The sequence below is a fragment of the Chionomys nivalis genome, chromosome 3 (assembly GCF_950005125.1).
Source record: "Chionomys nivalis chromosome 3, mChiNiv1.1, whole genome shotgun sequence".
In the NCBI taxonomy this organism is placed as follows: Eukaryota; Metazoa; Chordata; class Mammalia; order Rodentia; family Cricetidae; genus Chionomys; species Chionomys nivalis.
In genome coordinates, this window is record NC_080088.1 from 36,188,379 (window position 1) to 36,214,129 (window position 25,751).

General features: G+C 35.5%; 1 protein-coding gene across 3 annotated transcripts in view; it reads left to right on the plus strand.

Moving 5' to 3' along the window:
* Positions 1–25,751, plus strand: part of Epha6 (EPH receptor A6) — an 879,442-nt gene that overhangs the window by 140,124 nt on the left and 713,567 nt on the right. For all 3 annotated transcript variants that reach the window (XM_057763562.1, XM_057763564.1, XM_057763563.1), the window contains one exon: positions 8,231–8,894. In XM_057763562.1, the coding sequence (XP_057619545.1) occupies positions 8,231–8,894 (664 nt within the window). The remainder of the gene's footprint in view (positions 1–8,230; positions 8,895–25,751) is intronic.

Below are 25,751 nucleotides of genomic sequence, written 5' to 3' on the forward strand. Positions count from 1 at the left end.
TGAGCTTATGCAGTTGTGCATGCTGTCACAGTTGCTGAGTTCATAAGTGCAGCTACCCCACTGTGTCCAAAGGACAATCTTTCCTTCTACCCTTTTGCTGCAGTGCTCATTCAAACTTGGTAAAAAGGTATTTTTTCATATAGATATCCAAGCTAGGGATGAGTATCCATATTCTCTTTTTTCTCTTCTTTCTAGCCTATTATAGGTCTTTGCTTTAATCACTATTTTATATAAATAGAAGCATACCTGGTAAGGGTTAAAAATGCATTAATATATGTGTACAACTGTAGGTCATTAGAAGTCAGTTAGCAAAATAATAGTGCTATGTTTTCTCCTACAGTGTACGACCTATCTAGTTCAGTCATCTTTATATAAAAAGCCCCAATGTTGAATACATTTTCATAAACATATTAATATCTGTAGATATATTAAAATATTATTGCCTTTAATTCTAAATATAAATGTTATTTGAGACTCACATCACTGGTAAAATGAATGGAATTAGATGGGAGACTCAACATTATTCTCCATTTGATGACAACAAGCAATGGTTACAGTCTATACAATTAGATCAACAGTTGATAGAAATTGATTTCTATGGAAACTATCCTCTGGATCGCAAGCATGCTACTTGATATTTATAGATATAGATTTAACCTTGCCTGAACGATAATGCCAGGATTTGTGTACATTTACAATAGATAGTTAGAAAGACTTTGTATCATAACAGCCCTAGATACTGAAGTAAATATCCCTTAGTTTAGAAATTATACCAACTCTCAGCTCACCCATTTAAATGACTCTCCACAGCCAATTAAAGTGAAAAATACTGTAAACAGAATGTGTTAAATAATCTTACTCTAAGTTACTGAAGTAGGGTACCAGAGAATGCTTATTTTATACACCAAAGAGTTTGTATTGGCAGTATCATCTAATCGAGAGGATAGACTCTGAAGACACACATGTTTTCCCTAAAAGACTATGAAGATTCTTGAATATTACTTATTAACTAACAATTTTATTGTAACTATACAAATAAAGTACTAACACAGTATACATGTGCAAAATAGATAAAATGTGGTACATTTACACAATGGAGTACTACTCAGCAGTGAAAAATAAATGACATCTTGAAATTTGCATGTAAATGGATGGAACCAGAAAAACCATCCTGAGTGAGATAACCCAGACCCAAAAGATGAGCATGGTATGTATTGAGTCATAAGTGGATATTAGACATAAAGCAAAGGATAACGAGCTTAATGCACATGACCCCAGAGAAGTTAGGTACAAGGAGAACCTTGAGAGAAACATTCATGGATCCTCCTGAGAAAGGGAAATAGACAAGATCTCATGAGAAAATTGGAGCATGTGGGTGAGGGGAGAAAGGAGTGCTGAAAGAGAAGAGGGGAGAGAGGGAGGGGGAGGAGAACTTGAGGGAACTGGGTGGTCCAAATGGGGGAAGACCAGAAAGGGAGAGCAAGGAAAGAAATATCTTGATTGAAGGAGCCACTATGGGACTAACAAGAAACTGGCACTAGAGAAATTCCTGGGAATCCATAGGATGACCGCAGTTAAAACCCTAAGCAACTATGGAGAAAATGCCTGAACTGGCCTTGCCCTGCAGTCAGATTGATGATTATCTTTCTTTGTCAATTTTTAAATTGATTTTATTGAGCTATACATTTTCCTCCTCTCCTCTCCCTTCCTCTCCCCTTTACTTCTGGCCTCTCCCATGGTCCCCATGCTCTCAGTTTACTCAGGAGATCTTGTTGTATTCTACCTCCAATGTAGATTAGATCTATGTATGTCTCTCTTAGGGTCCTCGTTGTCTAGGTTCTCTGGGATTGTGAATTGTGGGCTGGTTTTCTTTGCTTTATGTCTAAAGACCACGTATGAGTGAATATATATGATATTAAATATCACCATAGAATCTTCATCCAGTAACTGATGCAAGCAGAGACAGAGATCCACCGCAGAGCACTGGGTTAAGCTCTCAAAGTTTAGTCAAAGAGACAGAGGAGCGATAATATGAGTAAAGAGGTAAAGACCATGATGGTGTCAGCTGAAGCAACTTACCTGAGTTAATGCGAGGCTGACATTACTGCAGGCTGACAGCATAGTCTCTAACGAGTTGACAGTTGTATGACTGGGTAGACTGTGGGACCAATGGCAGTAGGACCAGGATTCATCCCTACGGCTTTTACAGACTTATTAGAACCTATTCTCTTTGGAGAAAAACCTTGTTCAACCCAAATATAGTGGAGAGGGCCTAGGTCCTGCCTAAAAGCAATGTTATAGACGTTGTTGACTCCCCGTGGGAATTCTTACCCTCTCTGAGGAGTGGCTAGGGGTGAGTCACGGAGGATTCTGGTGGGAACTGGAGGAGAGGAGGGAGTGGAAGCTGTAACTGGTATGTAAAATGAAAAAAAAAAGATTTTTTTGAAAACAAATAATTTTTTTTAAAAAATTTGAGGGGTATACCTGCTAATACCAACTGATTTCAAAGTATTCAAATGTGTTAGTAAACTGCTTTATTAAAAATGGTTAGCAAGTTCTTCCTGTGGAATCAACTGCCATGTTAGCATGTTTGTATTTAGCACAAAATAGGGAAGGGAATTCAAATACTGAGCTCAAAACAAAAGGCAAAGTTCATGACACTTGGAAAGACTTTCAGAATGGCTCTCTAGGCATTTTTTACCCAGCTTGCTCCCTAAATTTTATCTATACACTTATTGTCTTGCAATTGGACTGACTGACTTCTCTCTGATCTATCATTTCCATAATTGCGTAAGTGCCACCTCCTTAGGGAGGTTGATTTTAGGAGACCTCAAAAAAAATTCTTTCTTTCTCTTCATATCTGTTATGTATTCCATTGCTGTTTTCCTGTCATGTGATTTGCTCTTTGATAATAATGTGCTATATTATACCTATGCTACAACATAAGCTCTAATGAAGACGGCTTAACTACTGTAGTCTCATGACTGAAAGAATGACTGGAACATTTCTTGTATTAATCTAAAGCTTTATCTATATTTATTTTTTATCAAAATTTTAACAGTTTTTGATTTTTACGTTATCCAGATGCAAAGTCTGGGTAGACAAAGGGAAGCTCTTTGAGTTTTTGTATTTGGCAGCTGTTGTATGTCTAGGTATGAAACAGCAACAAACAGGAACATTAGACAGCTTACAATAGCTAAATGTGGCATAGCAGTTAGCTCTAAAAATAAAACTCTTGAGTGTAGCTAAACTATCAGGATTCCTCAGTGGTAGGCATTCCAGCTATAAACAGTTGTAAGCAAAGAGATTCCTTAGCCCTTAGCAATCACTAATGTTGCCATACTTACATAGGGCTAGGAATCTAGATTTAAAAAGTTAATATTAACATCTCCATCTGAAGTGTCTGAGACCCATGGCCCTACAGACATTACAGTTCTGCAGAAATCTTCCAGGGACTAAAGCCTGTACTTCCTCTTGTCTTGTTCCTTAGAGCAGCCTTGCCATTCCTCCAACTTTTCCCATTTCATAACTCCTGGACCTTTTGTCTTCCTGTCCTGGTGGCTCTCAAACTATTGAGATGCTTCTTTTCTAGCAGGGATATGTCTGTTTCATTTAGAGCTTGCACTGGTCTCTGCCACCATTTTATTCTGCTTATTTATTCTGTTTCAGATGCTTATTTCTTTGTGCTTAGTTCCATGATCCTACATGAAGGCAAAAAAAAAAATCACCTGGGATAGGCTTTTTATTATACATAATGTAACATAACCATAGCAAGGAATACACAAGATTGTTTCCTGATCTCTTCACTCAGTTTGCCTGAATGCCTTGTTTATTTAAGTGGAGAAAAGGCTTAGAACCAATAATAACATACCTTTTTATTTATGTTGGAAAAAATTACAGTCTTAGCTTTTTAGTACCACTTGCAGGCTTCCCCTACTAGACCATCAGGGAAGTGCAGCTGTACTAAGTCAAAACAGTTGGTGGGAGATCCAAGTAGTTAAGGTTTTCGATTCTGTGATGAATAGTTTTATGCCAGTTTGATGCAAGCTAAAGTCACCTGAGTGGATGGAACCTCAATTAAGAAAGTGCTTCTATAAGACAGGGTTATAGGCAAGCTTGTACGGCATCTTTTAAATTATTGATTGATGGTAGAGGGGTAAGCCCATTGTTTGTGGTTTCATCCTTAGACTTGAGGACTTCAGCTCTATATGAAATTAGGCTGAGTAATCAGTAGTATCAAGACGGTAAGAAGCACACCTCCGTGACCTCTACATGAACTTCTGCCTTCGGATCCCTGCCCTACTTGAGGCACTGGCATCATGCTTTTGATGATGAACTGTTATATAGAAATGTGAGTGAAAATAACTCATTCCTCAAGTTGTTTTGGTCATGTTTTCTCATCAAAGCAAGAGTAACCTCAACTAAGATAGACATTGGCATCAGGGTTTGGTGGTATTGTTCTTTCTTTTAAAATTTATTTATTTATTTTAGAAAAATATCTTTTCTTATTTTACATACCAAATCCAGTTTGAACTCCCGCCCCTCCTCCAGTACCCTCCAGATTCCGCCCTGTCCCACCCCTGTCAAGTCCACTCCTCAGAGAGGGTAAGGCTTCGCATAGGGAATCAACAAAGTCTATGACCTTGCTTTGAGGCAGGACCAAGATCTTCCCCACTATATCTGGGCTGAGCAAGGTATCACTCCAAAGAGAATGGGTTCCAAAAAGGCAGTACAAGCAGGAGGGATTAATCCTGGTCTCACTGCCAGTAGCCCCACAGTCTGTCCCAACTACACAACTGTCACCCACATGCAGAGGCCCTACTTTGGTCCTATGTTGGTTTCCCTGCTGTCAGCCTGGAGTCAATGAGCTGCCATTAGCTCAGGTAAGCTGTTTCAGTGGTTATCCCCATCATGGTCTTGACTTCTTTGCTCGTATTCTCACCCCACCCACTCTTTGACTGGACTTTGTGAGCTCAGCCCAGTGGGTCTCTGCCTCTGCTTCCATCTGTTGTTAGATCAAGATTCTATGATGGCATTTAAGATAATCATTAATCTGACTACAGGGCAAAGCACCTTTATCGGGCACCCTCTCCACTATTGCTTAGGGTCTTGCTGAGGTAATCTTTGTGAACACCTGGGAATTTCTGTGGGGGAAGCCCAGCCAATTACCTTGCTTGTAGGCTGGGTTCCCCTGAGGATATTTTTTACTTATAAAGATTGCGGGTGTGCTCCCCGCCTTCGCTTCTTCTGTTTTTCTGTTCTCCGCGGGAACCTCGGTCTTGTAAGTCCTTCATATATTAAAGATGAATATTTTATTATAATTTCTATCTGCCGTTCATTTACGCCATAACAAATTTTTCTAGTGTCAGGTTTCTTGCTAGCCCCACAATGGCTTCCTCTATCAAGATATTTCTTTACTTGCTCGATGTCTCTGTTTTTCCCTTATTTGGACAATACTGTTTCCTCAAGTTCTCCTCCCCCATCCTCTCGTGCCCTTGCTGCCCTTTTGCCCTCCCTTCTCCCACCACTCCTATACTTCCAATTTTCTCAAGAGATCTTGTCAATTTTCCCACTCCAAGAGGGATCAATATATGATCAATATATTTCTCCTAGGACTCTCCTTATTACCTAGCATGTTAGTTTTTTTTTTGTTTTTTTTTTTTTTGTTTTTTTTGATTGTATAAGGATTTTGGAATTGTGTGCCAGAAAAGCCATTGAGTCTCCAAAGCTGGGTGAGTTGTTTTGTGGAGGTTATAAGATATGAATGTGAAGAGAAATGCCTTGGAAAGAGGCCTGGCTTGTGACATTGCATGGGAAAGTTTCAGAGTCATTCAAAACTCCATCAGGGACTTTGCACAATTTAAGTTAATAAACTGTAGTTCTGATTACCTATAGCTGAAAAGTCAGCTGTGATTAACAAGAGACCAGAACCATTGAGGAAAAAAGAAAACCTTTGCTTTGCTGGGTTTATCAACACTAGTCAGCTGGAGTTAAGAAATTAGCAGTCACAAGAAGAGTCCAACATCATTGAGGGGAAATCGTCTGGGAAGTGTTTTCTCGGTCTCAAAACCCAGAAGCTGTGCTATAGAAATGGCCAGGGTCCTATCTTCTGCTGACTGCTGAACTTGGCAATAGAATAGTCAAACAGATGGTACTGGTTTTGAAGGAATAAAAAGGTCATGGAGAACTGCTGAGGCTTTAAACTGTGTGGAAAGCCTGCAGTCTCTGAGGAGAGTATAGGAGAAGCTATTGGTGACGATGTAGCCAAGTTGCAACAATTAACTCCTTCCTTTAGCCATGCCAATACTATGAGTTGACCACCAAGAACAGCAACAGTGGTAAGATGGATCCAAGCTGTGTGTAATACATAGGGCAAATCCAGTGAAGTGACAAAAGCCCTTTCGAGGAGACCAGAAGATCAGGAATGAATCTCAGACATTGAATCTTGAGTTATTACACAGTTTTGTTTTGTTCAAATTGTGACGATTCCCTGGTTCTTCCCTCCTGAAGTAAGAAAGCATTTGATTTTATTGGAGGCTACAATAAAAGTTGAGAACTTAAAGTTGGGAGTCTTTGGATTTTAAACGAGACTTCTTATTTTAAAAGAGATTAAATTTGAAGTGTTTTAAATTTGTAAGAATGGGTCTTTCAAGTTTGAGAATGTCTTATATTGTGATATCAATATTAATGTGTAACTTGGGGAGGAACAAGAAAGGTTGTAGCTTAACAGTGATGTGTTTGAATGTAAAGCTCCACAGAGTGTCAAGCTAAAATCATCTGAGATCTGGGAGGACAGAACCTCAAGGAACAAAGAGCTTCTGTAAGATCCAGCCGTCCAGAAGCCTATAGGGCATTTTCTTTGTGATTGAAGGGTGAGGGCCAAGCCCATTGTGGGTGGATTTATGCCTAGGCTCATGGTGTTAGTTTCTGTAAGAAGGCAGGTTGAGCAAGCCAGTAAGTTGCACTCCTTCATCACATCCACCTCAGCTTTTGCCTCCAGGTTACTATACCCTGACTGAAATGAACCTTTTCCTATCCAAGTTGCTTTTGGTCATGGTGTTTCACCACACCAGTAGGAACACTAGCAGATAGCACCAAGTCCAGTACAAACTGAAATAGATATTAGCTGTGATCACTTTTGCCTTGTTTTTCTCTACCTCTCAGGGAATCTGTGGATTATTTAAATGGTTGGTGCTAAGATAATGATAGTCTAGTTGTCTATCAACCAATGGTGTTTCTTCTAATAACTACTAATTATAGAGTCTAACTATTCTATCCTCCACTTGCTCAGCTAGCTTTCTTGTAGAAACCAGTACCACCAACCTAGGGTGGTACCACCCGCTATGGAAAGGACCCTCCCTTTTCAACCACTCATTAAAAATGTGCTCTGTAGCCCAATATTATGAAGGCATTTTCCAAATTAAGGTTCCTTCCTCACCAATTACTACAGCTTGTGGGAAGTTTACAGAAAAAAAAATAGTCAGCATAGAAAGTATCCCTATCTATCTCAGAAGGACGTAGAAGTGTTTAATTTCATACTGGTTAATATATCCCACTATGTAACAAATTATGGATGAGGATAGTTTGGGAAAAACTACTGGGCACAGTTTAATGGATCCAGTAATTTTGATCAAATAATGTATTACTTTAAATCCTTTTAGTAAGCAAATAAATATTTTTAGTTTTTATTCAGTTTATGTGTCTGTTCTCTGTGTGCATGCATGCATTAGAGTTCAGAAGCTCATGGGAGCCAGGCAAATCATGTCAGGGCATCTACATATATAGTTGAAGGTGACAGTGAGCTGCCTGATGGGGATGCTGGGAATAAGTTTTGGGTCCTCTCCAAGAGCAGTATGTGTCTTTAATTTTAAGCTGATCTACCTTTCCAGCTCTGCCCAGAATTATGACTGCTTAAGATATATATTTAAAATGCATGTACCTTACAGCAACACTATGAAAAGGTAATGTTACCAGTTCTATTATACAGTTGAGGAAACTGATAGTATTAAAGCTTTTTTGGTCATACGATTAATGGAGAAAGCCCCCAGAAGAGTAGGTTGTATACTTCCAATCAAAGGGTCATTGTTAAAATGCTGCTTTGTTGCCTTGGACAGTTTCGTAGCATGGTTTTATCTCATTCTCTCTTGTTAAAATATTCTTAAATATTAACATTTCTGTTTCTGGCAGTAGTTTTATAATCTCTTCATTATTTGTCTTTTTCTGTGTGCAGTGGGATGCCATTACTGAAATGGATGAGCACAACAGGCCCATACATACATACCAGGTATGCAATGTCATGGAACCAAACCAAAACAACTGGCTTCGGACTAATTGGATCTCTCGTGATGCTGCACAGAAAATTTACGTGGAGATGAAGTTCACACTGAGAGATTGTAACAGCATCCCATGGGTCCTGGGAACTTGTAAAGAAACATTCAATCTGTATTATATAGAATCGGATGAGTCCCATGGGACTAAATTCAAGCCAAGTCAATATATAAAGATCGACACAATTGCTGCTGATGAGAGCTTTACTCAGATGGATTTGGGTGATCGCATCCTTAAGCTCAACACTGAAATTCGTGAGGTGGGGCCCATAGAAAGGAAAGGATTTTATTTGGCTTTTCAAGACATTGGAGCATGCATTGCCCTGGTCTCAGTCCGTGTTTTCTACAAAAAATGCCCCTTCACTGTGCGGAACTTGGCTATGTTTCCTGATACCATCCCGAGGGTTGATTCTTCATCTTTGGTTGAAGTGCGGGGTTCATGTGTGAAGAGTGCTGAAGAGCGGGATACGCCTAAACTCTACTGTGGAGCTGATGGAGATTGGCTTGTTCCTCTTGGAAGGTGTATCTGCAGTACAGGGTATGAAGAAATTGAGGGATCCTGCCATGGTAAGATGCAAAAATACAAATAATTTATCTTGTATCTTCAATTGTTTCTCAGAAGTTTTGGTGCATTTCCTGATCATTTCTTTTTTTTTTTTGTAATTTTATTTTTTAATTAATTAATTTATTTATTTATTAAAGATTTCTGCCTCCTCCCCGCCACCGCCTCCCATTTCCCTCCTCCTCCCCCATCAAGTCCCCCTCCCTCGTCAGCCTGAAGAGTGATCATTTCTTGTTGAAGAAATTGGCTTCTATTAACTGAAGACAAACTGATCTATTATTTTTACCTTTCATATGGAAATGATATAGCATATTTCTTTGAATTAAACCCTGTAAGTTCTTAGATTCATATCATTATTATATAGGAAAACAACACCAACCTCAGTGGATTACTGACCTTTGCTAGTACTAAGTAAAATTTTTACCTATATTAAATTTTTAATTTTAGTAAGGTATTTAAATGTAATTGTTAACATATAATAACATTGCAAAATACACTTAAATTTAAAATTATAACTTTCATATTTTTATCATGAGAGTGGATAACTGATTTAAAAATAATTTTTCTCTCACATTAATCATCTCACAAAGACTTATTAATTAAATAAATATATATTTAACATTTTTACTTAACCTTAATAAGGATAATCTATTTACCTACACTTAAATTGAAATTTCAAGCAATACAATGTAGAAATACAGTGATCTTTTTTTTACACAGTGGTGGACCAAACATGTTCTAATCTCTGTTGTAAATTATTCCCAGGAATTTTTATCTTCTGGCACAATATTATATTTATTCACTAATATACTAGCATTACATTCACATTTGTTTAAAATGCTGAAAGACAGAAAGATGGGAAAGAAAAGTGAATATTCACAGGTGTAATCAATAGTGCACATGGGCTATTGATTATCACACATTTCACTAAACTATTAACTGATCGTAATGCTTGGAGTTGGAAAACATTAATAGTGGCATGAGAAGTTTTGTATCTGTTGCATAAAGTATGAAACAGTCTCTACAATTTAATAACTAAGATATTTTATTAAAATTAAACAAATATTAAAAAACTAACACTTTTGTCCACCTATATCAAGATTTTATAGTAGAGAAATTATAAATTATCCTAAAAGGGATGGCCTATGAATTTCCTTTGCCTTAGAAAATGCCATAAATAAACATTAATTAACTCTCCAACAATTTTGGGAAAGAAAAAGAGCTCTGGATAAATATTATAAATCTAGGATTCCATGTATTTTTTATTTAACAAGATTTTTATGTAAAATTTCACTTTTATATAAGGAATAAACTTTCACTCACTGTTTGGCAGAGATGGTTTTAAAGAAAAGAGAAATAACATTAGTTTATTTTGAGACTGAGTATCTGCGTTTGCAATGTTAGCTTTAGTACCCTTCCTCTGGTCATAGAAACAAGAGTCTCTGTGTACTGCCCAGACACTCATCATTTCTAATAAGCATAGCAAAATGAGAATTAACCTTGGATGTTTTATCCTTAAATTACTAACTAAAAAAAACATTGACTTTATACATAAAGTAGTAATCATAATCGATATGAAGTAATCATAAAACTTCTAAATATATATGGTTCCCACTATAAGTAATAAACTATTATTTTCAAACAAGTGGGAAACAGAGTAGATGTAAAGATTTTTATAAAGATATGCTTTCCATTTTAAGCTATTCATTTTCTTGAGCACTTTCATAATGTTCCTCTCTTTCCTACAATAATAAGACATATCATTGCCTCTATTCTCTGCCAACACTTTATATCACAGCCAAACCTCTGAACTTTTCATAGCAAGTGTCAAAGTATTCAAATGTATATGAATAAACTTATTCATGAACTTTATATACTTATATGAATTAAATGAGCACTTCAAACTATAACTTGACTATACATCTATGGAGGGGGAAAAGAGAAGCATTATTTGTATTTGACTTTATTGGTTTAGCTTTGATAAAAATAATCATTTATATTTGTTATTTTTGAATGTATATTCTCTTAGTTACTCCTGTTGATGACGTGTGTTATATTTATCTTTGAGACAAAACAACACCAAACAGTCGGCCAGACACATCGATAACTTAGTATATTCATGTAGTAGGTAAGCTTAAGACAGAAAAATGCAGAGTCTCCTAATGAGACCATTTGATTGCTTGACCAGAGTTGAAGTGCTTAAGATTATCTCTTCCTTCCCAGAATTATTCTCTAGGTGGCCTCCAAAGATTGCAGAAATTATCTTAAGCTTTCCTACAACATTGAAGGATCAGAAAGAAAAGGCAACCAAAAAAGGGAAGGAAAGATAAGGTTAAGCATTTTTCGTGTTTCATGGGTGTAGAAGTGTAGAAGGAAGAACCTGTGAGGGATTAAATAGCTGACACTGTATTGACAAAGGGCGACAGCTGTGCTACTGACCCTCATCCCACTATGTCTCACCACCATTAATGTCCTTACTTTCTTACATAAACCTGTGCTTCCATTTTATGGCATCATGCTGAAGCCCAACATAGCCTCATCAAAATCTATTTCAGATGAGAGTGAAATGCTATACTTGAATCTCCTCCTATTTGAAAGAAAGTTTGTATCATAAGTAGAACTTGAAAGCAATTTCCTTGGTGCCTTCCAAAACCCTACCCCATCTCATTGTTATTCTAGTCTGTATCACATAATCCATTCAATCTCAAAGTGTCCTGTTTATTGCTTACTGTCAACTTGACCTAATTAGACTAACTTTGGATGAGGGACCTTAATCTAAAGATTGCCCAGCACTCAACCTGAGGCCACTGCTCTAGGATTGTAATTTTTTTTAAATTGTTATTGGTGGGTCCAGAACATTGCCTAGGTAGGCTATCATGAAGTCTCCAAGAAAGCTATATGAGCATCCTGTAATCAGTGTTCCTCTACAGATTCTGCTTGAGTTTCGACCATGACTTCTCTTAGTGATTCGTTGTGATGTGGAAGAATAAGTCAAATAATCACTTCCCTCCTTTAAATAGCCTATTATAAGAATGTTTTATCAAAGCAATAGAAGAGAAAACTAGGACACAAAGCAAAGGTCATTGCAGTTTTTAACTTGACGTCATGGGAGTCCCTTATGTTCTCTAAATGATTTTGTAGGTCTGTTGAAAGTGACTATTCACTACAGCATTCAAAAAAACCTCACGATTTGGTCTCCTTTTGCTTTATAACCTTGACAAATGTTACCTGTTGATCTGACTTACTGGTTTTGAACAATGTGCATGTTCCTCATGTCTCTTAATGTTTTCTTTGCTTTATCTAAGGGCTTGGTTCCTTTATTGGTTGTGTTTTCTATCCATGAATTTCATTAATCTTACCTAATTAAATGTAATTGTTTATATAGGTTGGTTTTCATAAAAAATTAATCCCTCTTTCTTTGCTTTGTGCTATAGCTTGTAATAATTATGCATGTGTCTTTTTCATCACATCTATCAGATAAAGGAGTTGTATTTAAAAAATCACCTGTGCAATATTGTGTAACAAATGGGTTTCTGTGAATGACCACAAGGCAGTGAGGAAGGAATGCAGTAAGAGTAAAGCCCATCCATCAGGTCACATGTTTCTCCTCATTATCTCTCAGTGCTTTAGATCTGTAACTATCTAGAAAATGCCGCTATCCTTCATTTTACTAATGATAAGCTGAAAGTATTGGAAACAGAAATGTTTTTCTTGGGATTGCAAAACAGCTGCTAACATATTGAGAATGGAAGTCCAGCTCTTTCTCTGCTTGGCCTTTGAGAGGCAGTGACTATTTTCAAATTTTGCTTGAATAAACTTGAGAATTAGGGTTTGGTGTGCAGCAAACCCACAGAAATGTAATTTATAGTATAATTCCATATTGTCTGTCACAAGGAGATGCAGGGTTCCTTTTTTTTCACATAATTTGGTCCTTGTTAAAATTTAAGAACTTGACAAAATTTTGACGTTTGAGAGACTAAACAGCAGGCCATGCAAGTTTGAACTCTTAGTAACATCCATGAGTAAAGATATAGACAGCAAAAACTAAAGTTATTATTTTTGTGTTAAAATTCAAGGAAAGAGGAAGACACGGTAGCAGAAGTCTTTAAGCAGTTTCATGGGCAGGGGCTCCTGTAAGGGAACATAGTCCCAGAGACAATTAGGGTAAGCTGGTTTTGTAGTTTATCTGTTGTCCATCCAAAAGTAGAATGTAGAAAGAGGAAGACAGAAGAAAGTTTTGCTTTCTGAGCTCTAATGCAGTGCCTTAGTTAGGTTCACTATTGCTGTGATGAAATCCCATAACTCAAAGCAACTTGTGGAAGAAAGGGTTTATATTACTCAATGTCACATAACAGCTCATCATCAAATGCAATTAGTTCAGGAGCACATAAGGGCAGAAACTTGGAGGCAAGAGCTGATGGAGAGGCAATAGAGGGATGCTGCTTACTGACTTGCTCCCCATGGCTTGATCAGCCTTGTTTCTTATAGAACTCACAACCACCACCCAAGGAATGGCACCACCCGTAATGGGTTGGGCCCTCCCCCATCGATCAGTATTTTAAAAAATATTGTCTTTTATTAGGATCGAAACCTAGTGCTATTGTCTTTGGCTTCTCATCAGCTGGCTTTGTGGGAGCTTAGCCTGTTTGGACGATCACCTTCCTGGACCTAGATAGAAGTGTGAGGACCTTGGTCTTCCCACAGGGCAGGGAATTTGTACTGCTCTTCAGTATCGAGAGGGAGAGGGAATGGAGTGGGGGGAGGAGAAGAGGAGTGGAGATAGGGAAAGGGGAGTGGGGGGAGGGGCAATATTTGGGAGGAGGGGGAGGGAAATGGGAAACGGGGACAGGTGGAAATTTTAATTAAAAAAGAATAAAAATAATTTAAAAAAAAACAGAAAAAAAATAAAAAAAAATATTGTCTTCCAGCCAGATCTTATGGAGGCATTTTCACAATTGAGCCTCCCTCCTTTCTGATGAATCCATCTTATGTCAACTGATATATAAAACTAGCTAGTACATGCGGAAAGCTGAACAGCTTAGTACTGATTCAGTAAGCAACCAAGTTTTAAGAGTCTTCCAGAACTCTGGTTCTAGAAGTTGCTGTATCAAGAAAGTATTTACTGTTTCTTTTTCTTTTTTTTCCTGTTTCCAGGTATACCATATTCCTTTCTGTATTCTTGCTTTAAGCCCTTTCTTTGTTTGGAAAATACAGTATTCTCCATTATCTCTGGAGATCTCAATCCTTGTCTGAGCAGTGGAAGCTGCTATTGTCTTAATCTTAATTATTAGACAGTGACTAAGCCCTTTGTGAAAAAGTTTGCTGACATCAACCATGATACTTGTGTCAAAGGATATCACCATGCTAGTATTTGTGTGCCTCAAAGGAATCCCTCGATATGGAAGACATCTGTTATATACATCAGAAAGGATGTCACAGGCCTTGGACAATCCAGTTTGCACTAGAGAATGTTGACATATCTAGTCACAGCTCCTAATTGATATCTGGGATGGCTGGCTTTAAATGGCTCTTTCTGTTCCCTAACATCCCTCCTAGCATGGCCTGTCAAACCCACACCTTCAAAGTCCACTGCATGATACATATTGACTTCTACTTGAGTGGTTTATTATGAAATTATATTCTAAAAGGTAGATTACTGAGTTGTGAATTTCCCTTTCCTTTTGCATAATATTGGTAACATAGACTTATACCCAGATTCAATGAGCAAAATAAGAGCTGTACTCTGATTGTTCCTATATCAATCAAATAAAGAGAAATATGATTTTAAGTATAAATTCTAAATATTGAAACCAAATTCAAATGCTTCAAATTACTCTCTTCATAACAAGTCAGTTTTTCATCCTAAGTACCAATCTATTTTTCATAATCATTTAAACATCTTCCTAAACAAAACTGTTGTGCTAGCATACTGTTGCTGACATAATTTTAATTGTTTTAATTATGTCTACTTTATGACATTATTTTTAAGATCTGGGCAAAATATTGTTGATTTTTAAAGTGCTAATTTACATCTAATTGCTTTTTATTTTGTCTATCCAAGAGTATTACAACTATGTAAGAATTAACTGAAACCAATTAGCATGCAAATTTGAATGCAAGTTTTATTCTTTTGTGTGTTCTAAAGTAACATGAATCCCTGATAAGCTCCTCATGAACATTAAATTAGGATAAACCTTATTGACATATTAATGTTAGTGTTGGATTATACATCTGCTGCAAGAAGTAAGGCCTGGAGAGATCACATGATATAATTCAACCAGTTTCATTTGGCAGTGGAGATTAAATTTCTGAAATGAGATTCTCTTTCAATTGTTTTACAGTGTGCCTTTTTGTCAGTTAGCATACACAATATTAGTTATTAGCATGCATTCCCTACGGAAGTGTGCTTTAAGAAGTTCGCTTCCTTATTCATCTACCCGTCTTCTATACACTGTCTTTCACCCATTAATTGCCCTGCTCCCATTTCCTCTTCCCTGTACCCTTTCCACTGTTCTGTACCTCCTTACACTGTCCTGCTCCCCCTCTACTCTCCTGTACTCACCTACATTGGCTTGCATGGCTCTTCACTGTCATGCATCCCCTTACACTGTCCTGCACCCTTTACACTGTCCTGCATTTCCTCACACTGCCCTGCATTTCCTCACACTGTCCTGTACTCCCTCACACTGTCCTGTACTCCCTCACACTGTCCTGTACTCCCTCACACTGTGCTGTACTCCCTACACTGTCTTGTACTCCTTCATACTGTCCTGAATTCCCTTACACTGTCCTGCACCCCATTACACTGTTCTGCACCCCTTTACACTCCTGCACTCCCTCGTAGCCTCTACTCAGCCATCATTCCAATTTCCATGTCACATACGTTATTGTGTCCCCTTTCTTCCATAGTACTTCTTTTTAATCCCTCTTGCCCTCTGTTCTACTACTTTAGGCCCCACTCACCTTTATACTCAAATACACACATCCATGTATACATTGCAAGCTGAGACCCACATATGAGAATGAATTGTGCTTTTTGTCTTTCTGCATTTGAGCCAACCCTCTTAATATCACAGTTCCAAAGAGCACTCATTTCATGAGATTTTCATACTCTAATTTTTTCTTAGAGCTGAATAAATTCTCACTGTGTCTATGTAAGTGAAATGTGCACTATTAATGTGCAGCATTGCTTTCCCCCAGAAAGATGCTCTTATTAATATTTCCTCTGAGGCTCTTTGACATTCAGAAGCGTAGAATGGTCACAATACTCAGACCATTGCGTAATTGTTCAGTGGTGAACTGGATAAGCAAGGCCTTTGGTGACATAGCTATTGATTTGGACTCCCTGAGAGAGTTGTTATTAATACCTCACCGCCCAGCCTCTTCTGCAGTTCAGAAACATTTATGCTTGGAGCTTGTGATGTTCTGTCCAATCATGTTTTCATAGATAACTGTGAGAACAGAGAGCATAAAGAAATCCTAGGTACAGGGATTTTCTAGCATTAAACCAGGGAGTTTGAGGATAGATGATGTAAAGCGAGAAGGTGAAGCTGTTATCTCACAAAAAGGGCAGGCTTATAGGACCAGACAGTATTTTCTACTGTGAAAGGTTCTCACACACTAAATATAAACTCTGGCAATAGAACATTGGATTGCTAACAAAGCCACTTTTCACTGAAGACATCCGAGGCTTTCAGCTCACTTGAGAAGAATATGAAATCAAGAAGACTGAATCTAAAAATAGAGTGAATTATTTTCCAGCAAGACAGAATGAAGTTGAGTAATTACAGTTAGCTCAGTGCCACAGTCTTTAATATAAGCTAAGTGATAAGCTGACTTAAATTTAAAATATTTAGGAAGTTGTTTTAATCATATTTAACATCAATTTTAACTTTGATTTTACAACACTGGCTTGAAAGTTACATGTTATATTTTTATAGAATCAATGTTTAATGTTTTAATACATGTGTTTCCAAAAGAGTTTAAATTTATTCAGTGTCTCTGCTCTCTTTTCAACCAGGAACTATTCAGATTATCTCTTCCCTTTGGAATATTGTCTAGAGTTTAATCTAACAAGTCTCCAACAATGTTAGCAGTATCATTGGGTCAAAAGTTAGAAGTTACAAAAAGGCTACTTGTTCTTGTAAAAGATAGCCAAGTAATCTTTATGCTTGCCACATCTTTTCTATGATATTTTTCTCCTTTCTTCTGAAAGTAAATATTCTTTTCATGAAGTATGTCCTGTAGAATTTCATTTTGCAAAGTGTATGAGTTGTTACATTCCCTCTTTAATGAGAATTTGGTTTTCTTTAAGGAGCTAGAAAAATTGGCTCAGTGGTTAAGAGTACTTGTGGCCTTTGAAGAATTCCCACACTCAGTTCTCAGTCCACAAACGGTGGTTCACAACTATCTGTAACTCCAGTTTTCAGGGATTCGATACCCTCTTCTGGCTTACTGATCTACATATGTATATACACACACACAGGCAAACAATATATATAAAATAAAAATAAATAGTTTATTTTTTTACTATAAAAGATGCAGTTCAGTGACTATCATGTATGAAGCCTTGAATTCAATGTACAGAAACACAACTTTAATAACAATATACACACAGTTTTTTTTTCACATAGTTTTAATAATGGCTCTCATCTTGGAAGATTTATTTTGGCACAGAATATTACATGACCATAATTTTTTCCTAAGTACTATGGTGATATTATTTCTTTTTCTCTGTGCCCATGGTTGATCTAGGAGCTTTCCAATTGTCATTTTGCTCAGAGAATTATCTATAGTTCCAATAATTTTGGTTTTAAGTTTCATGGCAATGTGACAAGATACTTTTCTTTTTTCTGCTCCTTAGAAAAAGAGTGAGAAAGTGAGAAAGAGTACGTCCTCCTATCGTTCCACAATGTACCTTAAATATTCATGAGAGACAGTATATCTCTTGGATTTATCTTTAAAACTCCATTTTGAATATTTCAGACTCATCACAGACTTCAAGTCATGATTTTCTACTTTTAAATCAGCTTATTTAAGGATTTATATCACCTATTGAGATATTATTAACTCTTTTTTTAATTTTTGGGATTATGACAGAATTGTATCATTTCAGCTTTTATTTTCCTCACCTCAAACTCTCTTGTACATCTGTACATATCTCTTTGCTCTCACTTAAATTCATGATATATTCTTCATTAATTGTTGTTACATGTATATAAGTATATAAGTATACATGTAACAATTATTAAGAAATGTATATACATACACATATACATACACACATGCACACACATATGTATATATATATATAATATAGCCTACTCATTTTGAATAATTGAATGATGTCATTTGTGTTTATGTTTTCAGAATTGGCTATTAAGGTTGAATAACAAAATTATGTGATCATCCTAGAGAAGACTGTTTCTCCTACTCTCAACATTCTTTAGTTGTTTATTGTTTTTGTTTGTTTGTTTGTGAAGGGCTGGGCATTTGAAGTCTTCCCCTTATCCACTTCAGCATGTTCATAGCTGTTGTCCTTGTTCAAATAATGTATAATCATCTTATCATGATAATTTTCATTTACATTTTCTCATTATTATTGTGTTTATTATTTCATTTCTGCTTACTTTATTTTAGATTTTTCCCCTTTTCAGTCCTAGTAAGCTATTTTACTCCATATAGTCTTTTAGTTCACATCTGAAATGACTCAGAGATCTAAAGCCAGCCAATTTTAATATGGTGACAATGTTTCTAGCCATGTGTCCCTTGGAAATATACCTTTTATGTCCATTTTCTGAGAAATTTGCACTGTGTGTTCTGTTTCATTTGTTTCAGAACTTCAGACAAGAAATCAGAGTAGTGTTCCCTAGTGACAGGAAACAGTGACTTAGGGATCCAGAATCCTTGTATTTAAGAACTTGTATGTATATTAAGAGTCTGGTACTTCACTGTGTTCAGCAGAGATCTTAAGAGGCACATGTCAACTTTAATTCACATTTGAGCAAAATGATCAATATATGTAACATATATAACTAATGAAATTCAGAGTGTATATGATTGCTAATGCTATAAATGGACTGGATTCTGTTAAATGTTATCCAAAGCATAGTAGTCATCTTTAAAAAAAAATTATTTATTTATTTATTTATTTATTTATTTATTTATTATACAATATTCTGTCTGTGTGTATGCCTGCAGGCCAGAAGAGGGCACCAGACCCCATTACAGATGGTTGTGAGCCACCATGTGGTTGCTGGAAATTGAACTCAGGACCTTTGGAAGAGCAGGCAATGCTCTTAAACTCCAGCCCCCATAGTAGTCATCTTTCAACAAAAATATTATATCATATATGAGGAATTTTAAAGTTACTGGAGGGAATCTCATATCAATAATAGTCAATAGTTTTCCCACTAAGTTAGCACGCTTTTCTTAATTTACCAAAAACCAAAAAGTCCTTCCATTGGTTTTAAGTAGATTTTGATGCCCTGTGAGCCACACACTAAACAACAAACCATCTATTTCTAAAACAATATGTTCAATGCGTTATTATAAAATTATCATCATGAAGTAATAAAAACACCACATGTTCTCTCATATTTGGATTTTAAGGTGAATCTGACTATATAATGCTGATTCCTAGAATGTGGAAAGAGTGACAGAGAAGGGATCATGGGGTCTAGGAGCACCAAAGGACAATTGAATAGAAGTAAAAATATTCTGATATTTGTTGCCCAATAAGGCAACTACCATTCACAGTTACTGGTCATATGTATTTATGAAAAATTAGAAACCTAAATAAATAGATTAATTAACTGTAAAAGAAATAATATTGAAAGAGTTGGCCGCTCCTTAGTAATAACAGTCTTCCTATGCAAGTATTGTAAGTATCCCTAAAAGACATGGCCATGTATTCAATGATAGATTTTTATCCATCATCCTCAATGGCCCATGGATCTTAAGTCTATGAATTTCTTTAACCTCCACTCAAAAATTACCATTTCTGAATCAGTATATGTAGCTGGATAGACAATGTAGCCTGCTTATTGTGTATGTGTTTTGCAAATTCCAGAATTATTTTATAACTGTAGAATCATTCGACTACTGATTTGTTGGTAGTAAAATCCAAAGTTTTAAGCCAAGGACAAACTTAAAGCTATGTAAGGAAAAAAAAACTTGGGTGTGGTGTTTGTGTGTAGTTTCTGACACTTGGATATGAAAGCAGATCATGAGAATATTTTGAACTTCTTGTTTCTGTACTCATAAGTCTCCTTAAACTTAGGGTGCCTACACTCAGGTTATATAACTACAGGACTGAAAAAAAAGCAATGCTTGAGGGGTTTTGTTTGTTTTGTTTTGTTTTTAATTTGTATGTCACTTTTTGGTTTTTCAAGACAATTTGTATATCTTAATTTATACAAAAATGTGACAGTCTTGGACTGCTTTCCATGTTATTGGAGATCCCAGTTCATCAATAAGATTCTTATGTATACCATAATCTCCATATGTTTTGCCTTCTATTACAAATCACTCGACTATCCTCCAACTTCTGAACTTAACTGATTGTTTAAATGTACATAATTTAAAAGTTGAAGTATCACGTGACCAGAGAGATAGCTAAGGGATAATGAGCACTTGCATCTCTTGCTTAAAACCCAGGTTGGTTACCAGCACCCACTCGGCAAATAACAAGTATTTGTAACTCCAATTTCAAAGGGTCACATTCCCTGTTTTCAACTTCTTGGTCAAGGCACATATGTGCAGACATGCATACAGCAAACAGATCACAAATACATGTAAGATAAAAATAAATAAGTCTTTAAAACCTGAGGCACAAATCAAAACTCTCAATTCTAGAACCTTACCATATAGAAGTTTAGCTTTCTTGTCTAATTATACTCTAAGGTGTGGAGGATTGCTAATATCATTCTTCATACACACACAGAGTAACTGAGTTGTGTCCTTCCAATCTCCAATTTTAGCTATATCTTTAGAGTCTGTAATGAATGAATGAAATAAAAGAAAGTATATAATTAAACAGTTTCATTTTAATTTTTTAAGTCTTAGCAGAGAAGCAACATGCAGTGTAAAAGTTCATGTTATTAGCAGTTATATTAAGTTCCATTCAGCAAAGATAATCAGGAATTGTCTTTATAACAAGAGTTGTTGACTCTGAGAGAAGGGAATGTTCCTTAAAACCAAATAAAAGTTTGACTGAAAGTACAATAAATTAAATACTCAATCAGAGTTCTCTTACAAATTTAAAACTCATTCTATTTCATAGAAGTTAATAGAATTTTCGAGGAGGTGTCATTTCTGTAGTCCTCACAAGTAAAATGACAGAACTACCAAGAAAATTTATTGCTAAAATGTTGAGACAATAAGAAATAAAAATTTAAAAATCACTAGTATCCTCATCATATCTGTAGTTTTTTAAAGTAGTGCTCTGCTGGTAGTCATTGTTTTACTCCCTTGTGTCATGTATCACTATACAATGGAGCATTTTATTATTTGTTTCTTAACATGCATGAATAGAAATTAATTGTGGTAATAGCCAATTACTAGTTCCTATCTGAACTTAGTGTAAACTAGACATTCGTGAAATAAATATCAACAAATAAGGAACTATAAAGCTGTAAGGCTGTGTACATTGTGGAAAATGGTGATTTTTCTATCATTGGCTGCTCTGCACAGGCTTTATCCCCATAGAAAGAAGCATGCAAGGCTAACAATTGATGGCAACTTTCAAACCTGAAAACAGATTCTGTTTTATCTTCTGTTGCAGACAAGGCGAAAGCATGATTTATTCTGTTATTTGACAACACTAAAAGCAACTACTATATAAAGTCACAGAGATTTCTCGAAAGGTGCAAACACTGTTGTGTTGGGCAGAGATAAATAACCACTGTCTTAGATGGATTTCTTTTTTTTTTAAAGAAAAAAAAGTATTTTTGTTTGTTCTTGAAACGACTAATACCCTTATTTCTTTGGTTTATGTGCTCTTATTTGAAATCTAACAGATATACATTGTGGTTCAGTCTTTTTCTGCTGAATAAAACTGGATTTTTCATGTTAAATAATAAAATATTTCAGTTAAATTAAAAGTCGAGAGGGTTCCTTTGAAATACTTTAAAATGTAAATAAAGATGTATTGTGGAATTGCTTTTCTAATGATGAACTAATAAATGATAATTACACTGTAATCAGGATAACGCATTCTTTAGTGACAATTGTATATTGGTGCTTTAAGGGGTCATAACTTTTTAATATGAATAATTTTATACAAATATAAACTATAAATAACTAAGCAATTTTCAATTTTTTGTGTGTAAAAGTTGAACAGATAATACCTATTACTTAGATAAGTTACTCTATTGTCATAAATTAGTCTTTAAGGAGTTGGGTATGATGTCAATAATCGTAATCCTTGCAATCATGAAACTGAGATAGAAATATTGGGAATTGAAAGCCAACCTAAATTGAGATCAAGGTTAGCCTGAGTTATTTATGAGATTGTTGCAATGAAACAAAAAGTTTACTCAGATCTCTTTATATGACATTAAAAAGTCCTTTCTCATTTATACATTTCTTATCTCATTAGTTGATCCATATTTGTTCAATAAAAATTTATTTAGGTGTATTGATTATTAATTTTAAAAAATGTGTTTTTCATTGATTTCACTAAAAGTCAGAATGAAACCCTTCTAATGCTAAAAACATTTTAATTTGAATTCTGTAAATAATATAGAATAATTAAATAAATATGCTGAGTTCTTGAATAATATATTTTGATGTTATTAGGTTAGGTGTTGTTGTAAAAAAAGCACCACACTTAATTCTTGTTATTTTTAGCAAATTTAGTTAAACAGAAATGAGTCCAAAATTTATATGAAATAATAAATGAAATTAAATCTTGAGTATAGAAAAAGAACAATATACAAGGTAATATACCCAGGCAGATAATAAAATGCACCCTAGGGAAAATATTTCAAAAGCATATTAGTAACACCTGAAGAGTAATATTTCTTATTAGTGCTGGATTAGAAAGTGAAATCAATTAAATTATATGAAGTAATTAAACTGCGGTCAAATGGAGGTCACTAATTAGTAGAGGCAAATATGTGGCAATTTCAGAAACTGGATCTCACTTTGCAGAAATGAAGACTGTGCTGGAGAAGCAATCATAGTTTTGATGTGGGGCCTTGGCTGTCATATTTTAGTAAGTCCCCAAAGAGAAACCTTGACTATTGAAAGCATCTCATTTTAGAATGTAGAAAATTAGCCTCTTTTACACTTCAGTATAGTGATCAAGGAGTCCTGCAGAGGTTTCAGTGATACACTAACTTGATACCTAATGAGTGCCCAATGAAAGCAAACCAACTTGTCTGATACCAATTACTGTTTTATTTTATTTATTTTATTTTATTTTTTTTTTATTGAAAAAAAAAATTTCCGCCTCCTCCCCACCTCCCATTTCCCTCCCCCTCCTCCCGCCCCTCTCCCCCTCCCCCCACTCCTCTTCTCCTCCCTCTCCAGTCCCAGGAGCAGTCAGGGTTCCCTGCCCTGTGGAAAGTCCAAGGTCCTCCCCCCTCCATCCAGATCTAGGAAGTTGAACATCCAAACTGTCTAGGCTCCCACAAAGCCAGAACCTGAAGTAGGATCTGTTTTTATGGAAGTTTACAACTGCAAGGACTTGGGGAGTTTCAAAATTCTTAAGAACAGTCAAAAGTTATTGTAATATTAAAGGATTAAATTTATAGCCCAATTTTTTTATATTTGTTTATTTCATTATAATAGTACTCTCTGAGTGTTAAATACAGGTTATAATCAAAGATCCACAATTTTCCCCTCACAGATAGTTTCATGGCCAAACACAGAGATTTGGTGCAGTGCACTAAAAGTCCAGTGCTCTATTATGTTTCAATTTTCACAGTTGTGTGTGAGATTATAGAGCCTACATACTTAAAATATTTCTTTCCTGCTCTTGTCCAGATAATTTTATGACCCTAAAGGCAAATTAATGTATTCTGAAATTACAAATAACTTGTCAGACAAATTGCCTTAGCCAAATATAATATGTGTTCTTTAATTCTTAAATATGGAAGCAAGCATCTAAATAAGTATTGTCCTCCAAAACATCATCTATTCCTCAGCCAATGTTAAATTACTTGTACTAGGAGTGTAATTTCTAAAGCACTCAGAGAAGGACTGTATTATCTGCTGCTGTAGTATGATAGTAAAATACCACATTAGGAAAAAAATTAAAAGTGTGTGTATGTGTGTATCCAAGAATAAGTGTCTATGTATGCATGAATGTGATTATGTTAATTACAGAATATTAATATGATGGTGGCTTCTGAAGTGGAGCCTTTTGTGAAGAACTCTTTGATATTAGCTAATTTTGTCATAGTGTAATATCTTCACTATGAGCCATGCTAGAAGTTATGTAACCAAGCTAGCTAAACCTTGGTGAATTCATAGTTTAAATTCTATAGATAAAAGGATATGAAGAAACAAATAATAAATTTCAGGTTGCCTTATACTTAGGACAAATTTTATAGTTATTAATAGTCTCAAATTAAAAAAGCATTGCTATTTTTCTTTAAGTGTAGAATGAATATTCAGAATTGAGAAAAATTTGTTCATTTAGGTATAATGTCACATTAGCAGATATTTATTTCCTATGCATTATATTCTATGAGCTATGAATTATTACCAATTATTATGGTGAATCTCAGACAATACAATAGGCTCTATCATATATTCATGTATTTTATTTATTTATTTACTTATTTAATTATTATTTTTGGTTTCTTAAGACAAGGTTCCTCTATGTATCTTTGAAGGCTTCTTGGAAATTGCTTTGTAGACCATGCTGGACTTAAAATCACAGAGATCTGCCTACCTCTGCCTCCCAAGTGCTGGGATTAAAAGCATGCATGACCACTGCCTAGCCTCTATCATAAATTTAAATAAATAAATATGTAGCTCATTTCATAAAAAGATACAAAGATAGATAGATAGATAGATAGATAGATAGATAGATAGATAGATAGATAATAATCATGGAATAAATATATAGAAAGATATATAGATAGATAAATTATATATAGATATAATCAACATATATTATGGTATAAATATGTTCAAATTGGGCATTCTTTGAAAGTCACCCTCAGTTTTTTGAACAACTCTACTTTCACAAAGATATTTCTAAAATATTATGCCTATTTCATTTATATATAGGAAGCTCTTTTGAAAGAAAATCATAGTATATTTTAAACTTCAGAGCAATTTATATATGTTTATATGTATTTGTAAAAATGTTGTTCATAATTTTGGTTTTATTTCAAATCAAGAATTTCTACTTAACCCAATTTAACTCTTTACCCTTCCATTACTTTCCCCTCCCAATTCCATATCCTCTCTGTTTTTTTAAACCTCACTTGGACACAGGAACTCTTATCTTTATAATTTTTTTATTGTGAAGTTTTTATCATTGTATTCATTTTAATTGTGTGATCATTTACAGTACTTAAGTCGTCCGTTCAAATCTATTGAAACTGATGGTTTAGAATTTTATTTAAAATTTAGTCTACAATGATTTCTTATATTTCATTGTCGGCGTTGTCTCATTTTTTAAGTATCAGTACCCTTCATGATGCTCACAATTGGAACAGTGCCATACTCTTCCAGTTGAGCTCCTTTAGCTATTTCCTTCCTTCCTTCCTTCCTTCCTTCCTTCCTTCCTTCCTTCCTTCCTTCCTTCCTTCCTACATTCCTTCCTTCCTACCTCCCTCCCTTCCTTTCCTCCCTCCCTCCTTTCTTTCTTTCCTTCCTTCCTTCCTTCCTTTCTTCCTTCT